Source organism: Galeopterus variegatus, unplaced genomic scaffold (assembly GCF_000696425.1).
Source record: "Galeopterus variegatus unplaced genomic scaffold, G_variegatus-3.0.2 Scaffold9, whole genome shotgun sequence".
In the NCBI taxonomy this organism is placed as follows: domain Eukaryota; kingdom Metazoa; phylum Chordata; class Mammalia; order Dermoptera; family Cynocephalidae; genus Galeopterus; species Galeopterus variegatus.
Genome location: NW_007726120.1, coordinates 1,538,662 through 1,563,233, shown reverse-complemented (window position 1 = coordinate 1,563,233; position 24,572 = coordinate 1,538,662). Strand labels below are relative to the sequence as shown.

Below are 24,572 nucleotides of genomic sequence, written 5' to 3'. Positions count from 1 at the left end.
CAAAACGGAAAAAAAAAAAAAAAAAAAAAAAAAAAAAAACAAGGTATACCTGTATAGAGATTCCAACTCAGCTCTTTCACTGTGTCCTCATTGTATTTTATAGATGATTTTATTAGTTCATTCGACTTTGCTTTAGTAAACATTTCTCTAAGGCTCTCAGTTCTTTAGTTTCTTCCTTAAGATTGTCATTGAATCCAACACCCCCAACCTGCCTGGCCAAATTAACAAGGCATTTCACTTTTCCAATTTTCAAGAAACCCTTAAAATTATGTACATGCTCTTTCCATAGGATTCAAGCTTGAATAGTGTTGCTGTGAAAAGCACGAGAATGAATAGGATAATATATTTAACTTCAGTAATCATTTCAATACGTATTGAATACATATATATACACACATATATACGTATATAAGTATCATGTTGTACACCTTAAATGTATACAGGGGGGAGAAAAAGGCACCAGGAACAATTGAAAGCCGATTGAGAGAAGAACCACCTTTATGTTTCTCCCTTCACACCCATTCTCAGGTTACATGACAATCACTACTCTGTTTACATTGTTCCTTTTCTCTCTGGCTTTGCTGATTGCATGTGACTGAGTTCTTATAAGTTTGACAGGTATAATGCAGCTGCAGTGCATATGTTCCTTGCCCTTCCTAGCCCTTCATTTCCTTTTGTACCAGATCATCTATCACGTTTCTTCCAATATTAAAACTCTGTGGTTCTAATTTAGTGTTTGTTTACACAGAAAAAAAGGCTAACATTTTGTGGTACTCCAAGGTTTTAAAAGCATTTCACAACAAGCATTTCATTTGATCTTTAAAATTACACAAAGAGGTTAGAGGGAGGAGTTGTTATCCCCCTTTTATGGATGAGGAAACTTGCCAAGCGACTTGCCTAAGGTCCCAAAGCTAATCAGGAAGCCGGAAGACAAAACTAAAAATCAAGCTTTTGACTAGTTTCCATGTGAAGTATCTTTGGCATGACATCTTAAATTGTTTTCCTTCTAAATGTCAAAACTCTAATAGTCCATTTTAGAATTCCTTGGTAACGACATCGAGTTTACCTCTCTGAAACTTGTCATTTTTATCTTCGGAAGTTCTGCATATGTGTGTGTGTGTGTGTGTGTGTGTGTGTGTGTGTGTACATATTCATATGTATATGTGCATATATATATATATACGCAGTCGTGTTGCTTATTATTGGGGATACATTCTGAGAAATGTGTCATTAGGCAATTTCACTATTGTGGGAACATCATAGAGTACTTAAATCCAGATGGTATAGCCTACTACACACTTAGGCTACATGGTATAGCCTATGGCTTCAAGGCTACAAACTTGTATAGATGTTACTGAATACTATAGGCAATTGTAACAAATGGTAAGTATTTGTGTATCTAAACATAGAAAAGCTACAGTGAAAATACAATATTATAATCTTATGGGACTCTGTTGTACATGACTGATCAAAATGATGTTATGAGACATTAGTGTACATATATACGTATATATAAAATATTGTGAATTTTAGATGATTTCTGTTTCTTCTTCCTACCATATGGTTATTTTATTCAGTAATTCTTTTCAAACATTTGTTTAAAATTTTAAAAATTTGTTTTGGTACTTTTAGTAGAGCCCAAGAGCAGCATTCATATTTTCTTATCTCATATTTCTAAGAGGTAAAGTGAAATATTTATTATTACCCATTATTTTACAGTGTGTTATTTATGTCTTACAGGCAAACAACAATCATTTAAAAATGTCTTAAAACTTTCTTGTAATTGTTGATATTTAAAATGTGACATCTTGATATCGGTACTTTTGATCATTCTCGGTAATCATTGGCATGGAACATCTGGTGATTGGTCCACCGTCCTGTGTTGCTGTCCTACGTGCTATGTCTTCTCACCGTGTCTCTGAGTTCCTCAGATCCTTATGTGTCCTACCACTGGTCTCTACAAATGTAGTTCCCTCTGCCTGAAAGTGTCCCTGATTCTCACCCTGGCCTGGTTTATTCCTCATCCTTCAAATATCAGTCATCCCCTGACACCCTCTTCCTCCCCAATCAGGTTCCTTATTATAACTCTCTTGGCTTAGCTCTTGGCCTGAATCTTTCATAGCATTTATCTCAGTTTTGAAATTATTCATTTACATATACAGTTATTTAAATAGTGGACTTTATCTCCTAACAGATAAACCTCATGACTATAGGAATCAGTTTGCCTGATGTGTTAAGTGCTAAATAAATCTAAATCTATTCCGTATAAATAAGTAGCTGTGTTGTCATTTATTGCCCTATGATGAGTTTGGATTATAACCTGAAATAAATGAGTCTTTTCTAATAAGTTATAGAAACCATACTTGTGGGATGGCAATCTACTAATCCAACAGTATATTCACTGGTTTTTGTTTTGTTTTGTTTTCCAAGTCCATTTTCTTTTCTTCTTTTGTGTTACTCCACCTTCTATTATCACATCATTTCTCCCTGTAGTACCTCAGTCACCAGCCTCTGTTACAACAAAGGAGGAGGCAAAAAAAGTAATAGTAGAAGTGTGCTCTATAAATAGTACTATATTGTTACGGTTTTTTTGTTTTTTGTTTTTGTCTTAACAGGATACAAATTGGCGTTTAATTATTTAAAAGCAAAAAAATATGTGGATGCAATTGACATATGTCACCAGGTAAACACTTGAATTTAGATTTTTCAAAATTATTCAGATGCACAATTTTCTTTTAGTTATTCTCAAGACGTATGTGAATAGAAGTATGGGGTGTAGTATTTTAGTTAATGACTTATCAAATACATTCTGGAGAGATGATCAATGTTCAAATTTTAGAAAAGAGTAAAGTTTACCTAAATCAAACGTGTTTTTAGTTTGGACTCAAAAAATAAAATGTTTATGTCAATTTAAAGACAGAAGCTAGCAGGAAAAACATGTAAAATAAAATTTAATCTTTAAGTCAGAAGATATTTGAAGATAGTATAGATTCTCTGGGTTGTTCTGAATAGATGTTCTTGTAAATGTCTAAGTTTGGATTTATAAATTGGAGATAAAAGGTAAAGAAATTCAGTAGTTTAGAAGTCATTCAATTACATATCTGTAATTCATTCCTTACTAAATGGTCCTCTACTAAAGTGACAAATATTTAAGGTGCACTTTTAGAATTTGCGGAGTTTCTTTATATATACATTCCCCCATTGATAGTACATATTAGGCATTATATTAAACATTGTAAAATTATAAAACATCCAAAAACTCCGTAGAGAAGAATTTTATATGCCCCATATCCCAGGCAGGTATGTGTCAACGTTTGGTTGGTCTTCATTACTGAGTCTCTTTGAAAAGCAGTATTTCTCATTAAGGTTAAGGTTGTACATTAATGTAAGGTTATACATTAGAATCATTTGTGGAGTTATTTAAAAATATCTCACCACTTCTAGATTCAGTAGGTCTGGAGATTTGTATGTCTCAAAATCACTCCAAGTAAATCTGATGTGTGCTTCTGGTTTAAAAGTCACTCTCTATGGCAGTATTAATTATCATGAACAAATAGCTAAATTACAAAAATATTTTAAATCATTGATACATAATTGTTTTCTACAACTAATCTATTAAGGAAGCAATTATATTTGTTATATTTTCTACTTGTGGTATTCATATTCTCCTGTTCTCATCTGATTACTATTAAAATAAATGGGTCATCATGTTACATCTAAGCTGTCACCTGTAAAAAGTGTTGCTGTAGTTGTAGTATTAATACAATGAACTCTCAACGGTAATGCTCATTTCTAGTAAGTTTTGTAGCTCCCTAGTTCTCAGTAATTAATTACAAGTTCTCATGGGTTTGTTTACTTGTTCATTTGTTTTTGCAGGTTCTTGAAGCACATCCATCTTATCCAAAAATCAGGAAGGATATACTTGATAAGGCCCGCACATGTTTAAGACCTTGAAAATAATAACTTTAACTTAGTTTTTTGGTTAAGGGGGAAATGAAAGAAATATAACTTTTAGTTCTTCTAATTCAGAATAGGTTTGAGCTAATGCTCTGTAATAGAAGCATACTTTTCTTTCTCCAGCAGAGGCTGCTGCTGTACATAAAGAGAAGTACTATGTCATATCAGTATTTTCTAATGTAGAAGATGAGTGAGAACTGGTCTATTTGACTCTCTTTTGATTAGATACAGATTTGGTGGCTTTGTAGTAAACATCATAACTCATTTCTGTAAAGAATATTTTATTAAAATCTAGGCAATGAAATATCCTATATCTTTTCTAAGGAATATTAGTTGCTTATTTCAGGAAATGCATTGAAAATGCATTGTTCTCTGTTAAAACTTTTTTGTTATATTCTATGTTGTTTCAAAGGTTTGAGTAAATCTCCTTGTAAATTCTTTATAAAAACGACAACATATATTTTAAATATATATTTTAATAAAGATTTTATAAATATATGGTTTATATTCCTCTTGGAACTCAAAGGGCATGGTAAGTTTTGCAAAATCAGGGTAAGCTCCCCAAGCAGTCTGCAGTGTTAATGGGTAGTACTACAGAAAATGTGACTTTCTTAGAAAAATTTTTTTTGGAAAAGATAAAGTATAAATTTCTCTTCCCATTGTTGAGCACATTCTTTCTGCTCTTAATGCCAATGTGATCTTAAGAAATAATCAGTATCTGAAAGCAGTTTAAATAGGTAAACCCTTAAAGCAATACTTAACCTTAGCACAGAAGACTAGGATTTTTAGTGTAATTTCAGACACTGCAATATCTGGTACAGAAGGATGACAGAATACTTAAGGTCATCAGGGACTCACAAGCACACCATGTGAAAGCACTGCCTAGCCAACTTTGCCTAACCACACCCTGGCATAGCAGTTCTCTGCCTTTTACATTAGATTTAACCTAATCTTAATAAACTTAATCTTTAGCATTGTTTTTAATTTCTTGTGTACATCTTTTTCAATTGCATTTAGAAATACAATAAGCACAGTCCTCAATTTTATTTGTATTTGCAATAAACGCGGGGTGTTTTATTCTATTTTTTTCTAAATCTGTTATTTAATGCATAATTAAGCATACGTATTATTATATCACAAAGCTGGATGTTTTTAAAGTCACTTGCTGCTTTATTTTGTGTTTATTTTGAGCTACATTCTCTTTTTTATGATCACTTCTCCAATTTTTCAAAGTCTAATTCCAATTATATGTTATAAAATTTTAATCATTTTTCTTTTTCACCTACCGTTTAGTTACAGGATTTCATGAAAATGTTTAATAGTAAGAGCATTTATAAAGCATTTCATATCTGTTAAAACACTTCCATTTGTCTTGCATATTAAGTTTGATCTTCACAACACTATAGGTATCATTATCCCTGTTTTAGAGATCTGGAACTATGAAAAATTATCTCTTTCTCCCTAATTCAGGGGAAAGAAACATCTTTCAGCCTGCATGGACATTATTAAGGACATGTTAGGGACTGAATGTTTGTGTCCCACCAAAAGTCATATGTTGACATCCTCATCCCTAATGTCATGGTATTTGGAGATGGGGCCTTTGGAAGATAATTAGGTCATGAGAATGAAGCCCTCTAGACTGAGATTAGTGCCATTATAAAAGGGACCCCAGAGAGCTCTGTAGCTCTCTTTCCACCATGTGAAGATACAACAAGAAGTCAGTCATCTACAGCCCAGAAGAGGACCCTAATCAGAACTCAACCATGCTGGGACCATGATCTCAGACTTCCAGCCTCTGGAAGTGTGAGAAATACATTTCTGTTGTTGATAAGCCAACCAGTTTATAGTGCTTTGTTATTGCAGCCAGAGAGGGAGAAATCACATAACAGAATGAATGCTTTTAGTAGTTCCAGTGAACTTGCATCGTGGGATGCTGGAATCTTGGAAATTGGATAGAGAAAGGAGAGCATCTGTTCTCCCAGCAGGATACTTCCAAATCAGTTTTCCTGTCTGTAAAATGAGGGTTTGTTTTTGTTTCTTAAGCAGCCATTTTGGGGGGGGGGGTTGTTTTTGTATCTGCCATTTCTTAGATGTTATTCTAGGGACTTTCCTTGCTTTATGTCTTAATTCTTACTCAGCTGTCTAGAGATATAATATTGTTATTTTTCAGATGAGGATTCCATACTGGCCCAGCCAACTTCTAAGCCCACACCTTATTTACTATGTTAAGATGCCTTCTGTAGCTAAGAGACAATGTGTCCTAAGATTCTCCTGTCTACTTCTGACTAGCAGATGAATCTAAGTGTTCTGTCACAGCAACAGCTAAGTAATGAGGAACAAGATGAACTGCATGGAATGACTAGTTCTTACAAATGTAGAAACTCACAAAGTCTAATTGGGGAGCAGTGTAGTGTAGCAGTCAAGAACATGGATCTGAAGCCACACCAGGCTGGATATAAAAGTCTTGGCTCTACTACTTATTAGATGCTTCATCTTTCTCAAGTTACGTAGGCACTCTAAGCCTCCATTTTCTCATCCATAAATAAGCATGTAAAGATGATAACCTGCCTCAGGTGGTAAGGATTAAATGATGGAGCATATATAAAACCTGTAATGAATCTGACTCACTTAGGCTCTTAATAAGTGGTAGCTCTACTTATTTATTATGAGCAGAACAAGGCCAAGTAGTAAGTGCAACTGAGAAGAGAAAATGCAGTCCAAAGCCAGATGAAAAGGACAAGGAAATGCCCCCTAGAGAGCCCAGCCATACAGGATTTCAGATTCCCATTCATTTCCTCCCTTCCTCCCTCCATACCTTTCTGTCTCCGTCCCTTCCTTTCTTCTTTCTCTTCCTCCTCCTCTTCATTTTTTCCTTCTTTTCCTCACTCCCTTTCTCCATCCCTCTTTTCCTCTCTCCCCACCCATCAAACATTGTGCTAGACTCTACATGCAGCATCTCGTTTCATTCATCTCAAGCATACTTTTGCCCTACCCTCCTCTACCTCTCTACTGTCTCTCCCTACTCACCCCCCACTTCCTGTCTCCAAGCTGCCCTCTCTAGGATTGCTTTTTCTTTTCATCAAATACTGGCTTACTACCACATCCTCAGAGAGGCCATGTCCATGTCTGGGCCCCCAATCTAAAGCAGCCATCCTGTCATTCTGTATTATATCCCCCTTTTAAAACTCTGCATGCAGCACTTACTACCCTCTGATGTTTTTCTTCTTCACTGAGGATTGGTTTATGTGATATGCCCAAGATTCCAAATCTGTGAAGGTTGGAACTCAAACTAGGCAGTCTTAATTCCAGACTGCTCTGAGATGCTACTTTTTTTTTTTTCCTTTTTGTCTTTTTTTCGTGACCGGCAACGGATCGCAACCCTCAGTGTCGCGCCCGCACCGGACCGGGACCGGCAACGGGATCGCAACCCTCGGTGTTGTGCCCGCACCTCGCTCAGCCAGTGAGCGGGAACCGGTCTGTATGTGGGATCCGAACCCTCGGCGGGAGCGCCACTGCGCTCCCAAGCAGCGCACTGTAGCAGTGCGCCACCGGACCGGCCCTGAGCTGCTACTTCTTGAAGGAACTGGTGCTCATGACATGTTAAATGAGAGTTTGGGGGTCTACACTCAATGGAAAGGTGAGGAACACAACAGGAATAAATGAATTTTCTGTAGATCTGGGATCTAGATACCATCCCACCTCTCCTCCGTCCATAGAAAGTAAGCAGTTATAAATTTAATGTACTTTTGACCTTAATCCAGGTAGTGTGGTGAACTGGGTCCCAAAAGGAAAGAGCTTTTTTCCCTAGGACTCAAGAACCTAGAGCAAATCTGGAAGGTTTTTATGCATGGAAAGCTGCAGAAGCTAGGTTGAACTTTGTACTAGGGTACAAGTAGATAATGGAATCACTATGGAAACCAAAGGACCAATTAAGAATCTGACAGAAACTATCCTAGTTTGGGATAGGAGATGGCGGGTGAATATCTTTAAAATAGAATCATGTAACAGCGTAAGTGCTGATAGAGTAGCATTTTTTTTTTTTTTTTTTTTTTTTTTTAAATGCAAGGTTGGCAAAGGTGAAGGAAACCACCACATCCACACACTGCTGGTCTAAGTTTAGTGCAGCCTTCCTGGAGGGCAATTTGACAATATGAATTAAAAGCCAGTCCTTTGACCAAGTGATCCCACTTAGAGAGATATATCATAGGAAATAAAAATTTTCTCAAGGTTTTTCATTTAAAAAAAATTGGAACAGCAAATTTTTTGCTGCTTTTCGTTATTAACCAAAACACCTAACATAAAGGAAGTGTTCAAATATATTAAGATTTATTTAATAAATGGTGTGCTATGTAGTCATTAAAAACTGTTTTCAAAGATTTTTGACTGCTAAAATTCTCACAAAATAAGCGAAAAAGCTGAAAATATAACTGTTCAAATAATACATCCAGTTGCCAAAAAATATAGATATGCATAGATAATAGATACACACACACTAAATTAGATGAAACTATCCTAATTGTTAACATAGTTATATTTGATAAAATATCTCAGAGTTCTTGTTTCTTTGCCATTGTAAAATTTAATTGCATTAAACATATATTCTACATTAAAAATAAAAGATTTTTGTTTTTTAGACAGCAGCTTTCTCAAACTTGCTTTTTGCTGACTGTTTAAAGCCATTTTGCTGAGAAAAGATGAGTAGGGAAAAAAAGCTGACTTTCAACTCAGTAGCAAAGTGTGAGCAAAGTACTCACACTTTGCTACTAATTGTTCATACGAAGTGTAGTTTGATTACTTCAATTGCTAGAGGAAAACACGCAGGAGTGTTAGCAGTAGTGATAGACCATAGGAGTTACTGAGGGGGTAGACAGAGTATCTCTTGCCAAAGTAGGAAAGGGCACAGCCTGCAGCTACAGAAAGAATTGAGAGCAAAACCAGTTCTCTGTACTTGTAGTCAATTACTCTTAAAAATAGTTTTAGTGATGATCCTACCAAATTTAATAAATAGAAGCCAGTAGAAGTAACTGAAATCTTACAGGGCCACAGCGTGTGGTTGTGCAGTGTGTGTGCTGCACAGTGACCCAGCTGAGCAGGTGGTGAATGGAGGCTGAAGTCCTCCCAGTCTTGTTGCCTGCAACTGCATCCCCTTGGAGGAAGAGTTTTCCCTTTTCTAATTTGAGCAAAGCTTTCTCGCAGGTCAGTGGTAGCCTTGTGAATGGAAGGTGAGGAACTAGACAAAGTATAGAAATATTTTTAGACATAGGGCTGAAGGTAGAGTGATGGCTATAGCAGGGTATGAGAAGTTTTTGTTTGTCTTTTTAAGATAGGAGCTAGTTGAGTATCTTGAAATATTTATAGGGAAAAGCCAGTAAACACTGAAGGTATAAGAAAGAGAAGATGGTTAAGAGTGTGGTGCTGACAACACCAAGTTCCAGGGTTCAATCCCTGTACTGGCCAGCCACCAAAAAAAAGAAAAGAAAAGAAAAGAAAACCTGAGTAAGAAAAGAGTGGAGTCCATGGGATGTTTAGAAGAATCAGAGTTAAGAGGGATGCATGATTTTTGTAAGGGGAGTGAAGGAACCAAGTAACTGCAGAAAGAGGCTCTGCATATAAAGCTGACCTCAGGAGCCCTTATGCTAATTGGCCCCAGTAGTTTTATAATAAATAGAATAAACTTTGACCTAAAAGCAGTACCACTCCTTCATATGCATAGAACCTTTGGGCCTCTGTTTCCCTTGGACTCTGCAGTGTTTATCACTTATTGCCAGGTTACTGGTTGTGGTTGCTGGAAGTCTGCCTGCCAGATTAGAGGGGGGGATTACTGTAACATAATAAATCATGATTATGAGCAAAAATGTACCATCCACCTTCTCATACTCCTCTTAAGAACCAGATGTTTTCTAGAAAAATGCTTCACTCTACAGTCTGCCTTACAGTGCACATCAGTGAATCCGGCACAATGCCCATAAAAGCAATTTGATCCCATAAATGAGGAAAGCTGGGTAATGAGTGGGTTCTAAATGTCTTCCTTCCCAGTGGTATAACCTTAGAATCAATGGCAATCTTTAAACCAGGCTGTTTTCAAATAGTATGTATGCTATTTTTATCTTTCTTCAAACTTTTTTTTTTTTGGCAATGTGAAAGAAACTCTTTTTTTAAAAAAACAAAAACATAAGGATATTTTGAGAAGGTAATTACTATTTCTGTTTCCGCCTAATGCAGCCTAGTTTTATTTTTAAAAGGTAAATGATGTAAGAACCTTAAAAAACACTTGAAGCATGAAGAACAGGGCTATGAAGTATTCAGTAGTGTACTCATTTATAATGAGTCTTCATAATAGGTCCTATTTCACAGAGATTAAACTTTCTTTGAAAAACACACTAAACTTAAGAATTTACAAGGAAAGAAATGCACTAAAATGCTAAGCAGTTGCATAAATGCACTGTTCACACAGCTTAGGTTAAATACTAGAAGTTGCTGTAGTCAATTCATGAAAACTCCCTGATATGTTGGTTTTTGAGAGGTTTCTGTCCAATTTTTTATGTTGACTTAAGTCACAAGTTGCAGAGGATAGCTTGAAGGGGATTATACTAGGGCAGGGGAAAGTTTAGGATGTTGAGAAGACCCAAGAGCAAAGTTAAAATGATTGAACACACACCCCACATGAAGAGGCAAGGGGAAGAAATGGGACAAATGAGATGTGTCAGGATTCCGATGTCATTTCTCTGTGTTAAACACATAAATCTACTGACTCAAAAAGTGTAGTATCTTATCATATATATCAGGTTGTTTTCATCGATTTGTTAAAATGTCAAATATTCATTATTCTGGTTCCAATAAAAATTATTATGTCTCCACAAAAAAGAGAAAACAAATTTTGTTTTAACTTTTCATTTGGAAATCATTTCAAACTTACAGAAAGTTGCATGAATAAGAAGAGTGCAAAGAGCACCTACATACCAAGATATGTATTTACCCAGATACATATTAAAATATTGCTAATATTTTCCCCATTTGCTTTATCATTTGTGCTTCCCGTGTGTACACAAATTTTCATGTGGGGCCGAGCCCCTGGCGCACTCGGGAGAGTGCTGCGCTGGGAGTGCTGCTGCGCTCGGAGTGCTGCTGCGCTCCTGCCGCGGGTTCGGATCCTATATAGGGATGACCGGTGCGCTCACAGCACTCACTGGCTGAGTGCGGGGCGGCCGGTCTCAAAAAGGACAAAAAAAAAAAAAATTTCATGTGTACATTTACACACACATATATATACACATGCATATATATACATAATTATTTTTTCTGAAAATTCTGAGAGTAAGTTGCATATATCTTACACACCTCTGTACACCTAAATACTTCAGTGGTGTGTTTCCTAAGAATAGGAATACCCTTCTGTATAATCAAAGTACAGTTATCAACCTCAGTAAATTTACCATGGATACAGTACTATAATCTACCACCATTTACTGCCAATTGATACAATAATATTCTTTTTCTCCCTCCAGTCAGAATCCACTCAGGGAACAGCTATTACTTTTACTTGTGTCTCTGGTGTTTTAGCTGGAGCATTTCCACAGCTTGCCTCTGTCTTTTATAACATAGACAGTTTTTAAGACTATAGTCCTCTGTCACACACTCTCCCCCCTTTTTTAGTAAAATGTTCCTTGTTTGGGATTTGATATTTCCTCATGATTCCATTTGAGCTAAGCATTCTTGGCCATAATACTGTATAAGTGATTTTGTGTCCTCAGGGTATAACATCTAAAGTACATACGTCCATCTGCCTACACTGGTGAATTAATTTTCATTACTCAAATTTCTCCACTACGTAATTATTATTTTTCCCTTGCAACTAATAACTGATATGCAAGGAGACACTTTTAGATCATACAAATATCTTTCTCTTTAAAAATTTCCCCTAGATTTATCATAATTCTTGCCTGATCCTGTCTTTACTATGATGGTTATAAAGGATGGTATTCTAACATCAGCAGTTTCTCCACATGTACCCAGCAGTCAGCACCCAGCATTTTACTATAAACAAGAACCTCTCCTTTGCTTATTTACTATTATTGGGTTATTTTTACTTTTAAAATTTACCTATTATTTAATATCATATAGTCTCATGAATTCCTATTTTCTCAATGGCTCATAATTCGTTAATGCCCGTAATTATTTTGGTGCTCAAATTGTTTCAAATTTGGACAGCAGGAGCCCCTTCAAGCTGAGTCCTGTGTCCTTGTGACATGTCCCCATCTTTCTTTCTTTCTTTCTTTCTTTCTTTCTTTCTTTCTTTCTTTATTTATTTATTTATTTTTTGATTACTTTTTTATTTTCTAGCATAACAAGATGTCCTATCCTTGGAATCAGCCATTTCTCTGAGGATCCCTGGTTCCCTTTACTGGGGAGTTTATTAGAGATCAGTAATGAGTGCTAAGTCTGCTCATTGCTACTAATGTTTAATTGGTTCTAGGCCCTTTCAGCAGATAGAAAATGTACATATGCATACACATGACACATGTTCATAAACATATATGTTTGCACATACACATACATACACACACACTGACACATTTTAGAAATCACAAAATTAGACCAATTCCTCCAATTTCAATTTATCCCCAAAGAGCTCCTTCTAGCTACCCACAATTTTTATTGTATGACCCTTCTTCCACAGTGAAACCCTGGATCCTAACAACCTCAACATGTTTGTCCATGTTTCAATCCTATAATTCATCTAATTTTACAATTGCTTCACCCAAACACCCATAACAAAAAGCAAACCTATGAAAAGGGACTCAGGGTTTGCAGTCTGCCACCTCCTACACTACCACTGACTTTGATTTTAATGTTGATAAATTTAACAACCTATCTTAAGATGTTACAATAGCCATTTCCCAGTGGTGTGAGGCATTTAAAAATTCAAACTAAATAATTCATTACTGATAAGAGTATGTGCTCTACTCTGTAGACCAGCTTTGCAGTTTCCTTCTAAATTCTTACCTACTTGCAAAATAAATGCCATCCCTTCCCATGCCAACCAGTGTCATATTAATGAAGTAATGGTAGGAAGGAGAGTAGGAGACTCTGGAGCTCAAATCATGCAGCGAGGATTGAGTGATGAGCTTTTTGTTAAAAATGTGTAGATCCACATTATTATAAATTGATTTATTTTTTGTTTCACCTTAAGTTTTTTCAGACCCATTGCTATGGTAGTTTACATGGCAGTTATAAATACATCTCTAAAATAATAGTGGGGAAAATTTTCTTTCTATATTATTCAAAATACAAGTTTCTGGTTTATAGTGACTAACACTATTTTTTCCCTCAACCTTCCCTTTCAAATTCCTGTCTCTTTTTATTGAATAAATCTGGTCTTTGCTTGAAAAATTAGATTTATTTCCCCTATTCTTTATTTTTGTATTTATATCGTATGTGTATTTTCTTGGTCCTACAGCCTAATAAAATGGTTTTGAATAGCAGAGCTGCAGAGATGATGGGGAGGTCAGCTATGTTAATTTCAAAGCACCCCAGTCTTCGGTGTGAGGTTGCCTAGCAACCCATCTCTCAGGCCTCCTTTGTGGATGAGAGAAGAAAAAGCAATTCTTCTATACACTCAAGCTGAGATGGTTTTTATGAAGAGAAAAATCTTTCACAAAGCGTCCAACACCACCCCTGTTTCCCCTCTTCTGCCCACCTTGTGCACCTCACATATGATGAGAGAAATATTACACCCTTTGATGCCTTAGATCTGGTACAGATGTAAAATGGAGTTAGACATGATATGGTCAAACAGTGGACGTGACCTGTACCCTTATGTTAAATTGAGACATATCAATTAAACCACTCATCTTTTCCCTTCTCTTATATAAAGCGTACTTTCCCCCTCAAGTTCTAAAAGCCACTTATGTTAAATGAAACTGCAACTGTCTGCTGAGCCTCAGTTACCATAGCGACGTGAGGCAGAGTGGTGTTTTTCTCCGTAGGCACAGGATGGCTGAAATATGTTCAACCAGGGGACTCCAGCAGCATGCTGACTAGAAATCATGCACCTTTTCCTACACACTAATGTGAAAAAAATAACTGGCCCCTCTGCTACCCCCTTACAGCTGTTACCTTTTTAGCACTGAACTTCAGTGGGTGGCAGAAGTGCCCAACCTTAGGCATCTAGGAGAAGGGGGAACAATGATCCATGCCAGTAAAACCCACAGGAACAGCTGAGAGATCTAAAGAGGGCGATAAAAGATACAGTGCCCTTTCAGACGTCTCTGAAAATACAAAGTGAAAGTAACAGCTAGAAATTCATGTATTTCACATTGTGAAAATACTTATGTACAATTTTTGAACCATTTATAATCCCCTAACTTTATTTTCTAGGCAGATGATGCTATTCAGGAGAACATTGTTGTTCAAATTGATTCTATTTTTTAGAGGGTCTTTATAAGGTAAAACAGGTATAAAGCAAATGTTCTGTGCTATTCTCACTTGCCTCTGATTACAGCTGAGAGGGGCAATATAGCATAGTGGGCTTTGGAGTCAACCCTGGTTTGTGTCCTCTGTCACTTATTAGCACTGTGATTCAGGGCAAGTTCCTTAAGCTCTCTCAGTTTGTTTAAAATGGGCTAAAAAGAGGATTGTTGACAGTGTGAAGTAAGAAAATATATGTAAAGTGCCTGACTCAAACACCAATGGCTGTTGCTATGAATTCAGCTTAATCAATCATCCAGTGCTTATTGACTACCTGGTTTGTGCCTCACATTCTGCCTGATGTGAGAGGGATATTGAGGTTCCATTGAAAAAAAGGGAAGCCAAATTTAGGTACCACAACTGCAAGTTACCACCTTCTGACACTTCAGTTCGGTGTGTCATCCTCACCAATGTTCTGTGCATACTGACGTGGCACTCTGTGTGGGAATCCTCCAGGGTCAGTTCACAGGGAAAACTCTCACTGCTATTTTACAGCTAAGTTTTGCATTTCTACCCAAATTGGCATTATCAGCACCATCGATCATTATGTTCATCAGACTACACATTGGCCTGTGTGGAGAGAGTTAAAATAATGTGCAACCACCTCTGAATGCACTTTCTGAAGGAACTGCCAATTTGTTTTCAGCAACGGCACAACATGGAACATATATCAATTCCCAAAGTGCCTATCCTGGGCACTCTTTTCTGGCAACAGTGTACCTTCTGGTGATTTACTAAACAACCATTGACATAATTCCTGAAAAGCATATAACTCTTAAAATTTCAGATCATTGATCAGGTCAATGATCTCTAACGCCTTCATTTTAGAGATAAGGAGCTGAGACATTGACTATTTTGCCCAGTATTTGTATATATGCATTTATATCTATCTATATGTATACACACATAATATTTTTAATATACACAGATACACCCATGCACACATACTCATATTTAAATGCACACATATGTAAAGGAAGAGTATCAGGTTACACAAATACATAATTTTTTCTTTCATGGTTGTCTCAATGTAGACTCCAAGCTTCCTCAAACTAAAGGTCATTATTATTAGTGATTGCTCTACAATTTGCAAGTAACAAAGACCAACTTAGGATGACCTGAGTTATATGTAAGCTTTCAATGATCTCATAAAGTCTACTCAGGTCAGCACTGGAGCTGAGAGGCAGGAAGGAGCTGGAACCAGGGACTGGAATGTGGACAGGAGTCTACACCCTTATTCTGCTACGTTCTGCATGTCAGTATTCATTCACCTCTTGTTTTATTCTATTTTTGTTGCTTATGGCAAAGTATGTGGAACTGGGTAATTTATAAAGAAAATGAAATTGATTGTTTACAGTTTCTGAGATTGGGAACTCCCTAGTTGTGGCAACAGTGACCCAAGGGTCTCACATTGCAAGCAGAGAGAGCAGAGAGACAGAGAGACAGACTCTCCTCTTCTTTTAAAACCCTTAGAACCATGTCCTGACCACCATTTTTAATCCATTCACTACCGCATGTCCTACAATCCAATCACCTCTTCAAGGCTCCACATTTCAATTACCATAATAGGATTTCCCACCCTCTTAACAGTCACAGTGGGGGCTAAGTTTCTCATACATAAAACTTGGGGACACAATTTAAGCTTCAGGAAGTTTGGGGGGGGGCATAATTTAGTCCACTACACCTATCCTTCCACTTAACGATTTCAAGTCATTCAACAAATATTCACTAAAGACCTGTTCTATGCCAGGCACTGTGCCAAGCAGTGGGAGAGCCCTTATACCGGGCAGACTTGCTCTTCTCCAGTTCTCACAGACATTTCACTGCTCCCATGTTGCAGGTTTAGCCACATGCAGAGACTGACGTGTAATCCCTTAATCCCCAATCCCTGCCACTCTGGCCAGCTGGGAGGCCACCAAATGAAACAGCCTACTCAGATCCACCTCTCTGGATCAGAAGTTTGCTGGGAAGACAGCCCCAAAGTCTCCACTGCAAGATGCTGTGTAATCCATCTGGAGCTTTCCCTCCACAATACTTAGTCCAACATTAAAAAAAAAATTTTTTTTAAAGGCAGTCAGGTGCTATAGCTGACCAACTACATAAACAAACAAAAACTCAAATTTTAAAATTTAAATAATGGGAAAAAAATTACTCCAATTTTATTGATAAAGCAATTTGCAACATGGTAAATTATTAATTCAAAGATATAATTCTTCCATCTGTTTTCTTTCTACCAGATGTCTAAGAAACCCAAAACAGGACAGTACAAGGGCTGTTCCACTTTAGTATTAACTGCAAGTATAGTGGGGCCTGCACAGCTGAGAGCATCAATGACTTGATAGCTGCCCAGGCCTATATTTTTCTAAATCAAGGAAGCAGCAGCCATAAAGATCCATGTTCCTCCATATCAATTAGTAAGCTATTCTCAAAGACTTTGTTGATATACAACAAGACCTGTAACCTTTATATTCCTTCTTATACACACCCATTTTTATTATCACGTAAAAAAGATCCATTAGTCATTGTCCCAGCTCATGTGAAAGATGGGGAGGTGCTAGGACGGGACCAAATAAGGCTGGAACCAGTTAGCCCTAAGGATTCCCTGTTATTCCCCAGCCCATGCAGTGTCTAGAACGCCCTTCCTATTTTCTTGGTCTCACATATGTCCTTGAGCATTGTGAGGTGAGAATAAATCAGACGGAAATTAAAGAAAACTAAAGGAAATGGATAGGCATCACTTCTTCAGGGAGGTTAGCAAACAAGATGCTAATTGATGGAGTGAAATCCTCAGGAGAGGCAGAGGCAAGTGCAGTTAACTGAGCCCCCAGGGGCAGCAGATGCCCATCTGGATAAAAGCTATGGCTTCCCCCACTGATGACTCTGATCCTATGAAGTCATTGGTAGTAGAACCATATCTTGCTGTCACACATTTGGGGCAAGAATATCTTTGCAAGGTTGCCCAAGGGCCCATTTGCTTAGCTGTAACACCTCCCCATAGACCGTTTCCCTCACCCCCCTACTTATATACACATGATCCTTTCCTATAACTTTTTCTAGGCCATCCCCATGGAGAACCCCTTTGTTGCTTAGAGTAAAGCCCTGTTCTCTTCTGTTTCTGTTCAAGATATTTTGTTGATGCTTTAAATCTGGCCCTGGCTTCTAGCCATGGCATTTTGTCCTCTTCCTTATAACTACTGTAAAAATAAAATTCTTCAACATTCAACTTTTGTATAATAAACATTGATGGCTTATCAAACTCAGATGTCTAATCAATAATAAGAAAAAAAAATGTCTATTGTTGCTTAAATGCAACAGGAGCTTTAAATTCCAAACTCTTACAGTGCAGGAAGGAAAGAAAAGAAAAACAGAACGACTGGCTCCATATTCAAACAACAGGTATGTTCCTCTCCTGCCACAGTTCAAATAATGTTACTGAAGAATCAGAAAATAAAAATTGTGCTTGTAAAAAGAGTTTCTGGACTGTGGTGGCCTTCCTTTATCAATCATTTCTCTCCTCCTTTTATGTAAGTGGCCTTGCCTGTCCTAGATTTCCATCTGTCATCAAGAGAATATGACTATCTGGTGTCAGTACAGATCATCAATCCTTCCACACATAGAAGTTTTTAATTTTTTTTTTTTAAATAGGAGTTCCAGCTAAGATGGCAGAATAGATGGTCCCCAGTGTCACCCTCTCCCAAAATCAGCCAATTTATAACTGTTAAAAAGCAATGACTGCCAAGCTGGGGCCACTAGAGCTGAGGGGAAGAGGAGGAAGGACCTACAGAGTTCATGAAGGAGGAAGAAGCTGCGACAAGAGAAAGAAACGACTGCTCTGACCATTTGGAGTCTCCTCTTCCCCTTCCTCCCTCCCCCTCACCCCAGCTTCTCCACAACAACATCTGAGAATGCAAATAATAATAATAAATATATAAATAAATAAATAAATCTTAAAGACAAAAAATATTTTAAAAAAAATTTTTTTTTAAGTATAATACAACTGCGAAGTCTTTGTTCAATTCCTCTGGTGGCTCTGCTTGATTTCTGGTAGGGTTCCATTACAACTCGGAGCATGATGCTGGGACAAAAGCCCTGCCCTAGGGGTCTGTTGCTGCTATAATAGATTGAACAAACTGAGTGGCTTCAAACAATACAAGTTTATTTTCTTGCACTTCTGGAGGTCAGAAGCCCAAAATGGGTCTTACAGAGCTAAAATTAAGGTGGCAACAGAACAGTGTTCCTTCTGCAAGCTCTAAGCACAAATCTGTTACTTGACTTTTCCAGCTACCAAAGGCCACCTGCAGTCTTTGGCTCATGGTCAGATCATTCTTCCTCTGCTTCTGTCATCACATCTCCTTCTCCAACTTTCCTTCCTCCCTCTTTCCCTAAGAAGGACCCTTGTGATCACATTTGGGCACACCTAGATAATGCAGGCTACTCTCAAGATCCCTAACTTAATCACATCTGCAAAGTCTCTTTTGCCATGTAAATTAACATATTCGTAGGTTATGGGGATTAAGATGTGGACATCTTTAGGGGGAGAGGCATTTTCCTGCTTTCCACAGGGTCTGACATAATCAAAGCCCTGCTTCTTAGAAATCAGAGAGCCTGATTTCTGGTCCATGAGTAGGAATTTCAATTAGGAGAGTACATGGGGGATTGTTGGTACTTGCATTTTACCTTTCACTTACTGGACTGTACCCCCAAATTCTGACACTAGTCTATAGGGTGTCATGACTGGCTTTAAGTCAGACTAACCTGTTTTTCATCACTCAGGAACTCTGAGAACTTGGAAAGTTTCTCAACTTCTCAGAGCCTCAGTTTTCGCCTTTCTTTTATGGGGATGTCACAGGGGAAACAGACTCAGAAACAGAAACTTGCCTGCAGGAGTACTCTTGGGAATAACACTGGTAAGGGAGTGAGGGAAGCAGGATGGGACTGCAATGAAGTCACAGAAAGGCTTCAGCTGACCCCACAAGGGCTTTGTTACTGGGATGGCCTTTAAGCATTGTCTCCCTTTAAGCAAAAGAGCCAGGCATTGGTAACCCTGAGTCAACTTGCTGGAGCTGGGACTAGAGTAAGGTGAGAGAGTTACTTGCATGGAGGACAAAATTTAGGAGATGCCAAAAAACTCAGTAACCAAGATAAGTAATATTTTAATACATTTTTTTGAAATCTAAAATAATGCAAAAATTCACACAAAGCAAAATACTAAAATTTTAAAATAAGGATGGGGTCAGTAAGAGTGCTGTGAGAGCCATACTGGAGTCTCAGGCAAAAGGAAAAGTCAATCATAGTGATATCTTTATTTAAAATTGTGACATTTTGATCATCACAGATTCTTTGCATTTTTGATTTTTAAAAATATTGCATTAAAATATTACTTATCTTGATTGCTGAGTTTTTTTGGCACCCTTTAAATTGAGCACCCACAGCCAGTTCCTCACTTGCCACACCCTGGTTCTGGCCCTGCATCATATTATACAAGCTGGTCCTCCCCTCCTCTCAGGAGAGAAAATAATCTTAGGCCAAGGACAATTCCTGGAGAGGGCTTTAGCTGTGAGCCATCCGCAGCTAACACTCCTGGCATCTGGGGGAATGAGTGCCTTGACCCTGAATGGGGTTGGGGTCTACCATAGTACCCACCATGGGATGACAATGCCTATGGTAATGAGATTGTTTTCGCAAATAGTTATTCATTCATTGAGATAAAAAGATAGTCATGAAGCACTTGGAGACTTGTGTGGTTACTAAAGCTAAGTGGTTCCAGGTGCAGGTGAATGTAGTCACAGCCCAGACTAGGTGTGAGTTCTTCCTTCCATCTTCCTGACAGATAAATATCTGAGCAAAAGGCCCAGATAATTTACTTAGATCTGAGGCTGCCATTAATATTACTGTCAGCACGTCACTTTGGTCTATGGCTCATTAGCTTTGGTTAGAAATATTGAGCAAATAAGCCAATGTGAAACTTCACTGTATCCCATGGCGTGTCTAGACCCTTAACCCCAGACAACCTTCTTAGGCTGGTGATCACAACCAAGCCGGTGCATAGGCATCAATCTTTTATTGCTACAAGAAAAAAGAATCAAAGTGAAATCTCTACTAAACGTGGGTGAGTGAAAGTCCCTGGTACACCTAGCACACACAAACTGTGTTCTAGAAGCGTGTTAACCTGCATAAAGAAAAAATATACATTCTGTGTCTTCATTCAAAGATCAGTAATTCTCAAAAGGGGCAGGAATTTATAATCCCTGGGAAGATTAATGATTCTCAAAAGGGGAAGGGGTTTACAACCCCTGGGGGTCACATAGACTCTTCTGAGGAAGAAGCTTAACACTGCAGCTTGTTCTCAACTTCCTGCTGGAGGGAGATTCTAACACTTAACATTGTCTTCTACCAAAAGTCTCCTGATAGTTGTCGTGAATCCCTATTACTGATGGGAAAATAAAGTTTTCATCAGGTGTGCTGAGACAAAAGGAAGAGAACCTGTCATAAGCTGAAATTGTTGACACAAGAGCACATGAAATAAAACAGTGGCAAGGTATTACACAATTAACTGACACGCAGAGTGGCATTTTTGCTACATGAGAAGCATAACTGCAGTTTTGTTAATGAGCCAAATTTCGATAATGGCTATTGATTGCTATTTAGAGTGCATCATTTGTAGAAATAACCTTTCTACAGAAGCACAGGAGATTTTTAACTTTTATATACTAGCTGAAGGACAAAATTGGTGCTTTGTTATGTTTCAATAAGCCCTCTCCATATTGGGAAAAGAACACTATTGACCTTAGGGTTTTTTTCTTGGCTTGATATTAGTCTTCTAGCTTTTTTCTTTTTTTTTTTTTTTTTGTTTGTTTGTTTGTTTGTTTCTTTCTTTCTTTTTAACTACACAACCTTTACTAATGCAAACCTCACATTGATTCTGATGAAAGAATCAATGGAATTTCTGGACACTGTGTACTCTCTAGATAATGCACTTCAACAATGAATCAATTTGTTTTTCTCATTTTTGCAGATCATTTAGCAAAGTGTACATTCAGAAATGTTTTGTGTAAATGCTTTTTCATCTGTGAGCTTACTGTATTTCCTTTAGAAATTTTTCTTTGTGATTTTAATGTCCTCTGGGGGGGTAGGGTGGTGACATTTTATTTATTTTTGTTTATTCTTCTCTGATTGCCTTTTAAATCCAACAGTCATTTCTCTTTCCTCGTGATAGTCATTTCTTTTATGGTCTGAAAGCTCTTTGTTTTTTTCTCTCTGTAATCCTGGTTGATTATACAGTATCTTCATTGTCACACAGTGCCCAAGTCTTCGAGGTTTCAGCTGCAGTATCCAAATCATGATAAGCTTCGGTCACAGCCACTGATGGAACCTCAGGCTTTTTGGCTGATCTTTTGAACAACTTTATTTACTGCCTTTATGATGTCGGAAAGTTGTATATCTAGAGAACCTAATGGAAGTTACACTTCAGAGTCATTCACTGGGAATGCCAGAGATTTATCTTCCTCTCATTCATTAAAGGAGGAAAAAAGAAAGAAAATATAAAATGAACTAATTGAAGAGTCTGGATGACAGTAATCTTTTTGTGAGTATTTTCATCTTTGTCCCCTCCTGATATAACCAAGATAGTAGATAATGGAATGCCACTCACATTTTATATGTGTTTGTTTTTTAAAAAACAACTCCCCCTCTATACATCAAGAGGGAAAAAATACTAATATTTTTAAAAAGCTGAGAACTTTTAGTCCTAGGATCTTAAAGGGAAGTTGCAGATTAGTTAATCTTGCAAGTATACTATTAAAATGAGATAAATTACAAAATTAATTATCATAATATGGGTTAATTGCTAACTTTTATGTTGGAAAGATCTTGTAAGGATGATATTCTTCTTAAATTTCATGAGTTGTAGATGTGTTCATTATCATTGTATTATGCTTTAAAAGTACCTTTCCACTGGCCATTCTTAAATCAAGTTTAAAAATATTAAAAGTTTAATTGTCATTACATTATTCTAACTTTTGTATACGTGTATATAAGAAAAATATTTATTTTGCACATATTTCTTTTTGCATTTGCCATTATTGAAAAAAAAAGTTTTTATAGTATCGCAGAATTCATCAAGTGTGGACTATTTATTTCTGTCACTAATGGCGAACTGATTCTATTATTTTCAATAGTTTTCTGAAAATAGTCACCTGTCAGTTTCTGGTGATCTTTATCTGAATGTTACTGCTCAGATTTATGCCTAAATGCTTTGTGACATTTTAAGGAACAATTTTTGTCCCGAACTTCCACTTTTGGGGGACTATCCACTACATGTAAACTTGTGATGTAATCATATATGTGGCTTGAGAGTATAATGAAGATGCTAGATTACACAGAAACATTGTGTCAGTATGACATCAGTATGTACAATTTAATAATATTAAAGAAATGTAGGTAGGAATTAGAAGATAATCTTCTAGCATTTTTATTTCTTTCAGGAAAGTAACCTGTGAACAAGGATCTTCTATTAATATCAGTTTAAGACATTATTGGATTAGAGTGTTGAGTGTGACTGTAGGAGCCCAGCATATTGCAATTCATGCTTTTAGGCCTTTTAAGTGCTGCTCTCCTGGTGTACACTCTGACTGTGCTCACGTATTGAGAATTATTCATGCAGGCATTTGGCTGTCCTCATGCTATTCTAATGGTCATTTGATTGAATTAGCCCTGTGTAGCGTGGTACCGAGCCCTAACCACCCAATCCTTCTTTAACAATTGCACTCCTCAAAGAGGAATGGTGACCAAAGCTTAAGGGAGATTGTAAGTTGGGAGAATGAAGACCAGTTCAGAAATGGTTTTGCCACTGAGCTTGTGTAACCAGTTTGAGTAGTCAGATATATCTCCTTTGATAGTGACCAAGTGGATTCAAGTAGTTATTTATTTTTTCATTCTTAAAAATGAGATAACAATGTTTACTACTTAAGATTACTTGAAGGATTAAATAAAAGGAAATGGTGTTCTGCTATTTCTACAGTACCTACTCTAAGCAGGGCACTGTATTTGGTGTTTGAAAGACACGTTTGCAGTTCACACTTTAGGTATTGTTATTGTTGGTCATGCTAATAGCCCAACATCAGAGGACTTCCAATGAAAAAGTTGTCATTGTAATTTTGTTACAATTCCACTGCTAAGTGTGTAGACATAGACCCATTCATGAGGCTTACTTTATGTATCTGGAGAGTAGCATTCTAATAAGAAAAAAGGCTAGGAAGTTTTATTCATACCTCTTCAGATGAAGCAATGTTTGTACCTTCCATTGCTAAATTTTGCTGTTGCTATAACTAAAACCAAAGTAAGGAGAAAACAACTTCTCCACGTGGTTGTCACAAAACCCATGGAGTTTTTTCCTGCACAGCAGAGGATGTGACTGTGGTAGGCATGAGGATGGCCGAGAAAGGGTGTAAGAGCTAAAAAAAAAATCATAGTAGAAAAAAGAGAGAGAAGACAGAGAGGAAAGATAACAATAAAAGGCAGATTTGGTTTGTAAACATGTCAAGTTCAGGGTTATTTGTATAATGCCAAACCCTCATGCACAAATAGTCCTTGTAGACATAACTGTATTACTGAACATCATTAAAATAGTTGACGGATACCTGGTATATAGCTAATGTCTACTCACTGTACAAACTAGAAAATGTTACTGAAAACATTTAGATTTTATTAAAAAGGGGGGTGTGAACTAAAAAGAAGTACTCATCAAGTTAAGTGATGAATCACATATAAAGCACCTCATTATTCTCAAAAAGTTTAGATAAACTCATTTCCTATTTACCTTAATTTCTTTACCTCTATCTGTCTGATACTTATCAAAATAGGCAAAAATTATTTTTAGTCAAATCATAACATTTATTGTGGAACATACTTCCTCAAATTTGTAGTCAAGGGTGATAACTGTATTTAGGACATATATCCTAAATTCTCTGTTTTGTTTGGTTGCTTTGCTTTCATTTGTTTATTTATTCACTTATTTATTCATTAATTTATAATTTCTAACTTCCTAAATGTGTTCTAAAACATTGGACTGAAAATATATTCTGGACTCTATGTCAACAAATATCAAAAGTATGTGATTGTTTGGAGAAGAAATATATCAGACATTTCTA

General features: G+C 37.0%; 1 protein-coding gene across 2 annotated transcripts in view; it reads left to right on the top strand.

Annotated features, from left to right (window-relative positions):
* TTC21B (tetratricopeptide repeat domain 21B) overlaps window positions 1-18,110 on the top strand; it is a 102,989-nt gene extending 84,879 nt beyond the window's left edge. Inside the window, exons 28-29 of one of the 2 annotated variants that reach the window (XM_008585141.1) lie at window positions 2,616-2,683; window positions 3,877-4,936. In XM_008585141.1, coding sequence (XP_008583363.1) covers window positions 2,616-2,683; window positions 3,877-3,954 — 146 coding nt within the window. In that variant the 3' untranslated portion in view covers window positions 3,955-4,936. Of the gene's footprint in view, window positions 1-2,615; window positions 2,684-3,876; window positions 4,937-18,069 lie in introns of those variants that run through there. The other variant, XM_008585344.1, reaches the window with a different exon arrangement.
* The last annotated feature ends 6,462 nt before the right edge of the window (window positions 18,111-24,572 follow it).